This window comes from Varroa destructor, unplaced genomic scaffold (assembly GCF_002443255.2).
Source record: "Varroa destructor unplaced genomic scaffold, Vdes_3.0 BEIS01000006.1, whole genome shotgun sequence".
In the NCBI taxonomy this organism is placed as follows: domain Eukaryota; kingdom Metazoa; phylum Arthropoda; class Arachnida; order Mesostigmata; family Varroidae; genus Varroa; species Varroa destructor.
In genome coordinates, this window is record NW_019211459.1 from 14,148,740 (window position 1) to 14,156,082 (window position 7,343).

Here is a 7,343-nt window from a genome sequence, read left to right on the forward strand (position 1 = left end):
CAAACAAACATACATGGTTTAAAAGCGAACACGTTTTATTGAAGCTGTCTTTTTGTACTTTTAACAAATTACCTTCGAATATGCTTATTTAGAGATTTCGTGATCTTCTATATTTAAGCAGCATCCTATCACCGCATGGCCGTACCGCCCGTTTGAAGTTCTCTATTGGATAGGTGGCATTAAAATCAACTCTTAGCTGAAGAACCTGTAGGGCTGCATTTGTTAGATGACTTTGTCACTACCGAGATTTAGTCTAGTGCAGCTCTCACTATGGCTACCGAAAGATCAGCAGACACACGTCGACCTATCGAATCGGTGGCTACAATTGCATGGGTGGTTTGGTTGAAATCTTTTTCTCGTAGCCGATCTTTATCTCCTTGTGGTTCTGCATGATTTTCTTTTTCGCTCTGTTCACCGCAGGTCGCCTCCAGTCTATGTCCCCTCGCCCTCTTCTGAAAATCTGCAGACCTGAAGAGCTCAGAGTGAGTTAGTCGGTCGCTCGGCCAATAGTTACTGTCGGCCGATCCCCTCTCTTCGGTCAGATCCCCCTCCCCCTTTTCTCCTGTTTACTCGGCTTTCCCTCTTTAACAACGCACATACTTATGCACTCACACCGAAACGTTCAGCTATTCGCACTCGCGAAATATCCCTCGTTTGAACGCGCTGGATAGAACCGAACGCGGTCAAATCATTGCCCTGGCCCGAAGATCCCGAACAGCCGTCATTTGCTCGCGCAGTCGAATAACGGATCAAGAGACTACGATGCGGCCGCTGCATCAGCTTCACCAAACAATTCTCCGTTTTCGATCGACAGCTTTGAGATACCAGCCGCGCAGAGATATTTGGCGCTGCCCTATGACACAGAAACGGAGGAGATTCTCAGGGGGGAGTTATCTAGGCTTCTGTGCTTCGGTCTGTTGGTGGATCTTCGCTACAAAATACTTCGCGAGTAGCTATTTGTAGGACAGAGACCAACCCCTAGTTAGTTAGATAGTAAAGGAGCCCCCGCCCCCCCCTCCTTTACTATCTAACTATGGAGGGGGGTGGTGCAATAAGAAATAAAAACTATAAAGTCTGAGAGAGAGATACATCGAAAATAAATGTGATCGACGCATAGGGAGAACAGGATAAGACGAAGTTAGGGCGGCGGGTCAAGTCGAGTCCGCATCAAACGCACACATACAGGAGCTCCGCGACGAGAACAACTAATGGTCGGCAGCAACAAGTGGGTGAACGGCACCGGTTTGACCGATCATAAGCAACGTCAGACATCGTTACCTATATACAAGTATACATTTCCTCAACCCTAGCTAATACCGCATGATACAGTCGACAACGCGTTCACTGTAAAGAGACGCTGAAGCGTTGGAGACATTGGAAGAAGAGATAGCAGCGGAGAAAGGCGATCAGACCAACGAACTGTCGAAGAGTCAAGCTGGCCCACTGATGTCGGCGGCTGCTGCCGCTGCCGCCTGTGCGGGCGCTACGGTTCGGCAACTGCCGGCCGAACTGTTCACGATGTTTGCCGAATACTTCAGCTCATTTCTGGTTGACTATTCGCCGTAGAGTCCGCTTAGTCGATACCGGCTGAACGGGAATCGGTGCGATTCCTCGGTGGCGCCCACATCCCCTACGACAAATTCACTAGTTAGCACAGTGATAGCTGTAACGTAACATCAGGGACAACGGCGCCGAACATAGCGACCGAGGAGGTCATTAGCGTTCAAGGGAGAACCATTGACTGGCGCTGCGGCTACGACGACACCCTCCTGGTTGGATTCCAGTGCCGACTGACTTGGATTCATCGAAGGCGAAAAGTAAGGAAGACTGTGTCAGTGAGACCACGCGCTGTCGAAGTGGTCAAGAGCGAAAGGTGCATTGCCGTCAACGGCCGCCAGTGGTGTCTGCCTGAAACTAGCGAGGTGCTTTAGGAAAACAAAAAATACATCGTTGGAAGACCCATAGCGGTCTAAGTATTTGAGGGTGCACTTCGTATTCGTTGTAGTGCATCAACGTCAAAGAAAAAAAACATTACAAAAAAATAGAGTTGGCGCTTCCGACCAGCGATCGGCCAATGACCTGCGGTGTTGATTTCACTGTGATTTTGTGAAGAATCCTGTTAGTGCCCTAGCCTGAAGGCGCAAAATACGACGTGCGCGTACTGGCATAGTTCCTTGGAGAAAAACATTTCAGTTGTTTAAAGGTAAACACACATTACGTTTGAATATAAACAGAGAGTGGCTTTCGTCAAAGCAGGTTGCAATACGACTAAGGATTCAATTGTAATTGGCTATCGGAGTAACGGCAACGATGTTAATTTAGAAATCAACCACCAAAGTAACTGACAATGCGCTTGCGGGGCTTTCAAGTGGTTGAGCTTAAATCTACAAAAAACGTTTTCATTTTGAACACTTTTATCAGTGGCTGATTTTTGCGCCCAAAGGAAGTTCTGGGTTAACTAGGAACCGACTGACCAACTACAGTTTCACAGAAGCAGGTTTTATGTGCATTTTGCACAGATCGAAATGCTTAGTGCTGTGTGTGATATGAGCATTTACAATACTTTCTTCAGGACAGGAAGCATGTAGCTATCATTAGCGCGACTATCATTTCAAGCTAACTTTATTTCTAACAGTTTTAATGTAGATCATTTGTAACCACTTCTTTCGCAGTGTAAGTTCAATTATTTATTTCTTTTTCAAAGGCAATAAGTAATCGGTTGTATTGAAGTCGATGACCATCTTGGTATGGTCACCCCATGGGAATGCCTAATAGTATATGTGTATGCATATTGTTGTCGTTTTTTTTGCTATTTTTTTTCTAAATAGGCTCTAAATAAACTCAGAAAAGCAGAACCATTATTTTTAGGACCACCATACCGTTTAGATGTCACACACCGTTCGATTCGGGGTTCTAGTTTATCCGTGGCTCTCTGACGCCGGGTCATGAAACGGAATTTCAAGAATCCGCACCTTCAAGGTCCGCCCACGAAGCCATTCGTCGAAAATCTGGCCTATCGCTTGGTAGCATTTCTATGGGAAAGCCCTGTGTTGGTTTGATAGCAGCTTAAATTGCAGTTGAAATCCCCAATTCGAAGTTCACTCTTGAATTTAGAATATCAGTCGTGTGAAAATCTGGCTAATAATTGTAGCGGGACCGTATCTGGGAGTATTCATTCCATTGTGGTTTGGTTTCTGTCCGAAAGGACATATCGTTCGGAGGCATACGAGTTTTTTTAACTTAAAGCAAATATCAATAACACCCCATCCATCTTGGTTAATTGGGACCATATTTAAGGCTATCCGTTGGCAAGGATCAAAGTAGCTTTTTCGCTGTGCAAAAAAAAACTATATGATTACGAAGTATTTACATCATCTGCGATTACTCGGCTGGTCACATCTGTAAGATAACAAGTTACGGGGTGTCGGACGCTGCGCCGGTGTTACTAGAGATTGAAGAGGCCACTGGTGAATCCTCAGGTCCTCTACAGGCATGTAGCTGCGGCATGTTGCAGCATAATAACTTTTTTTTCTGGGTCGATCCGGCCACGTTGAAATCGCCGATCGGTCAACGGTCCCTCCGTGTTGACCGCAAGGGCTGTCTGTGCTATCCTCTTGGCCCGAAGTGATTCTCGCCGTTTCAGAAAGCGGCTCCAGAAGCGTAAGCTTATAATTGCCATTTCATAAATAAACAATACTTATTGCATTGGTAGTGAGAAATAGCCGCTAATTGATCAATAGCCGTATGCTCTCTCGGGAACTTGGTGATCGTTGAATTTCAACGGCACGTTCAGAGGTAATCTCTCTTCATTTAGTATGAACGACACCCTGACGATTGCATGGATCTGACAAAGTTGATGAAATTCAAACTTAGATTGATTACGATTACAAGCTATCTTATGTCGCTCAATTATAGTGAGCTGATTCACCTTGTGCTTGAACGTTTTTCCTTATCGACATTCCAGATGTTACGACCGCAGTTATCATGGTTAGCGCTTGTTGCTGTAGTTTGCTTATTTCGGCCTGTGGCCGCAGCGCCTTCCCCAGCACAATTGGCCTACAGTTACTCGACAAATGAAAATCAAGTTTCAATAAATCAACAGCGGCGCATATCCCAAGAAAAGTTGCATCGCGCAGTTTCTCGTTTTGCGGCAACGGGTCGCGGCATCGCCGGTGTCACCGAATACGTTATGAAAGCAGTCGATCGGTAAGATTCATGCACTCAAAGGCATTACATTAAAAGTAACCTGGATAGGCTCGTGTATTTTCCTAAATTGATTGTCAATATGTAAAATATCACACTAAAAACAAGGTGCGTAATAAATTTTGACTACAAATTAAGAATTCCATCCAATAATATAATTTCTAATATGGGAGACTACTTCCTAATACGGACTAAGTTTTCGACTATTGTAAACCTCAAGCCCCTGAAGTAGCTCTTATCGGTAGAAGCAGAAGTAGACAGAACATTCTATTTATAAATACAATTAGAATTAACTGTGAATACGAGGCGTTTGAAAGTGGTCAGTATCATGTGGACTCCTCTACTAAACTGCATGTTGGTGCAAAATTACAGTTCTATCGACCGTATACCCTCGATACCTAGCCTAGATCCTCAGGAGTGCATGAAGCGTTCGGTGTGTGAGGCACACAATCAGCCTGATAGATATGGTCTACTGGGGCTAACGTTGCAGCTGATTTTTCCGTGAGTATTGTCTGTGTTCCCGATTCAAACTAATGCAACAATCTTTATTTTGCCCCTCGAAAATTCAACGACAAGCTACCAACAAACCTGAATTACCTTGACTGTAACAGATGTGAAATGCAACAGATTTTTTTTACCAAAGCACCGCAGTCAGAGTTGTCGAATGGCAAGCTGAAGCCATGAAGAAATTACTTCTGGGGGTGCAAGAGCAGAAGAAGGAAAAGCGCACCTCGATGCAAAAGAAGGTCTAGCACATTCTTAATCACAGACATGACTACGATGAAAGTACGATGTCATCCTCCGTATGTCCAACTAGAACTTAATTATGAAACTTGCCTACACATAACGTCGCTACTAAATTGATTGAAAGCATCGTTATAACTACCGACTTTTTTCATTGTTTCCTGTTGTTTTCAGTCCATATCTTGCTGGCGAAGATGAAGATGCACCAATGGTCTCAAAGTATCAGCAGGCAGCAAGATATGGCCGAAGAAACGATGCCGAATGTGGGCGACACTTCGATGGATGTATCGTTTCTCCGCTTGAAGTCACCCAGAAGATTATCAATTACTTAATACGCTAGAGCCGACTCGTTTCCGCTATTTTCAAGAATCTACTGCAGTAAGAGGAGCGCATGAGGAGGTTTAGTAAAATCTTTATCTATTAAAACTGTCTTGACAATCCGTTCCAACAACTCGGATTTTTTTTTGCAATCTGCCTAGACAAGCGAAGCAAATCAGAATGATTCCACAGGACCGAAACTATTATAGAGCGTAACACTCTCAAAAATCGAAAGTTTCAGCACCAGCCATTTTTGAGGTAGGAACGTCGACACGCATGCCTTTTGTTTTTCTTTCTTTACTTTACAAAAGCATCACTGCAGTAGCGTGTCATAATGAGTGCTACCATGCTGTATCGATTATCGGTTACTTATTTTTGCGCTGCTAAAAAAAAAAAGTGATCAACTTAAAACCGCTAAGCTTAAAGGTCAGAAAGGTAGCTCTTAGTTAGAGCTACCTTGCTATCCTCCTCTAAATTTATGGCTTGCGAGAGTAAGATTAATGGTTCCCTTCATATGTAAGTCATTGCAGCGATATCTGATCTTGCTATCGCTATTCGAAGTAGCTAAAGTGCTCCTAGACAAATTGTGCAATGAAAGGAACAACATTTTCAGCTAAGCAAGCTACTTTCAAGCCCTAGGATCACCTATTTGTAATAACTTACATATCAATGCATCCATCCATTATCTAGTCATTTAGTTTCTCTCATACAGTGCGCGTATAAACACCCGCAACAGGTTGTCCCCATCTGAACACGTGAAAACAAGCCCGGCGCCCTCTAGTATCGAATTTATTTAGTATTGAGTGTACACGTAGTGTGCGACAACGAACATACAATCTTATTATATTTACTCTCTTATTCTATCATCTTTCAGTAGCAATTACACGGAAAATAGCTATATCGTATTCTGCAGGATACCATAGGTACAGGAATAGAGTTAGGTAAAGACCCGTGAAAAGATCGAAATACTTTGGCTTTACGTTATATACATTCGAAATAATTCTACGTTTATATTCGAAATCTAATATCTAGGTACCTATGATTATGTTTGACGAACTTCGAAATGAATGAATTGGCTTTCATTTGTTCTTGTCTATGAAGTTCTATCGATTTCGGCGCAATTCCTCATGATTATAGTGATTCTTGTGAATATGAAATACTGTATTGAGCAGCTTCGAAGCGCGTTATTTGTGGTGGCCAGACCCAAGGCAGATGGTAGGCGTTCCACAAATAAATCGCTTCCACTCACAGGGTACAAGAAGTCTGTTTGTACTGATTGATGTCACGTGATAGTCACTGTCAAAACTGCCAAAAAACAGTGCGAGTTCTAAAACTAATTGGTGGATTATTACTATTATTGCTATACAAACGTGCAATTGTATTGCAAGTCTGATTTTTAATTAGCGACATTAACAGGTACCATACTTGGCTGAAAGCTCACACATACGCCCTCGTACATTGTTAGAAAAAAAAATTTGTCAAATACTACAATGTCTAAGGAGTCATATGCTAATAAAGGTACTTAATATTCACCCATTTTCCCAGGTGATAATTTATTAGATGTGAGCATTTCGTCACTTACTACGGCCCGAGGTAATAAACACTATTACGAAACGTATCCGTGTTATATATATATACATGTAACCGATACCTATACATATCTTATACCTAAACACTTTAATTAGAAGCGATAAACACTTATCATAGCCCGGTCACGGCACAGCAGATATTCAAGCAGCGTGTGCAGTAAGAAGAATTTTCTTCGGTACGACTGTACTTAACATGAAGGAGCCATGCACGGCAAGAACTGAATCTTCAGTTCAGTACTTGGTCTAAAACCAGCTGGAAAGAAGATAATTTGCCTTGTGAGGGCTCTAAATGAGTACGTAGTTATAGGACCTACGAGAAGAACCTTCACAATGAAGAGAACTGATTTTTATTTGGTACATAGGAAATATTTAGGCTATTTTCTAAGTCCGTGAAACCTTTTTCTGACTGATTCATTTATTTGATCCTCAATAAATTATTACCGAACTAATAAAGAAATCATCGGCTTTCGTTAACTACATGAAAATCAA

The 7,343-nt window shown here is 42.6% G+C and overlaps 1 protein-coding gene across 5 annotated transcripts; it reads left to right on the forward strand.

Moving 5' to 3' along the window:
* The first annotated feature begins 230 nt into the window (after positions 1–230).
* LOC111252627 (uncharacterized) lies at positions 231–7,339 on the forward strand. 5 transcript variants are annotated; one of them, XM_086993350.1, is made up of 4 exons: positions 231–2,203; positions 3,965–4,206; positions 4,576–4,704; positions 5,122–7,339. In XM_086993350.1, exons 2-4 carry the CDS (start codon positions 3,965–3,967, stop codon positions 5,285–5,287), a joined length of 537 nt encoding a protein of 178 aa, XP_086849476.1. In that variant the 5' UTR covers positions 231–2,203; the 3' UTR covers positions 5,288–7,339. The 5 variants fall into 5 exon arrangements, with proteins under 5 accessions (XP_086849476.1, XP_022666575.1, XP_022666569.1 ...); XM_022810840.2 differs by lacking the exon at positions 231–2,203 and adding an exon at positions 2,316–2,337; XM_022810834.2 differs by lacking the exon at positions 231–2,203 and adding an exon at positions 2,345–2,584.
* Positions 7,340–7,343: the final 4 nt, after the last annotated feature.

Excerpts from the sequence above, each read along its gene's own strand:
- LOC111252627 (XM_086993350.1), top strand. The coding sequence starts at position 3,965 with ATGTTACGACCGCAGTTATCATGGTTAGCGCTTGTTGCTGTAGTTTGC. Across the intron at positions 4,207-4,575 it reads GTTATGAAAGCAGTCGATCG|TTCTATCGACCGTATACCCT; the intron begins GTAAGATTCATG and ends GCAAAATTACAG. Across the intron at positions 4,705-5,121 it reads ACGTTGCAGCTGATTTTTCC|TCCATATCTTGCTGGCGAAG; the intron begins GTGAGTATTGTC and ends TGTTGTTTTCAG.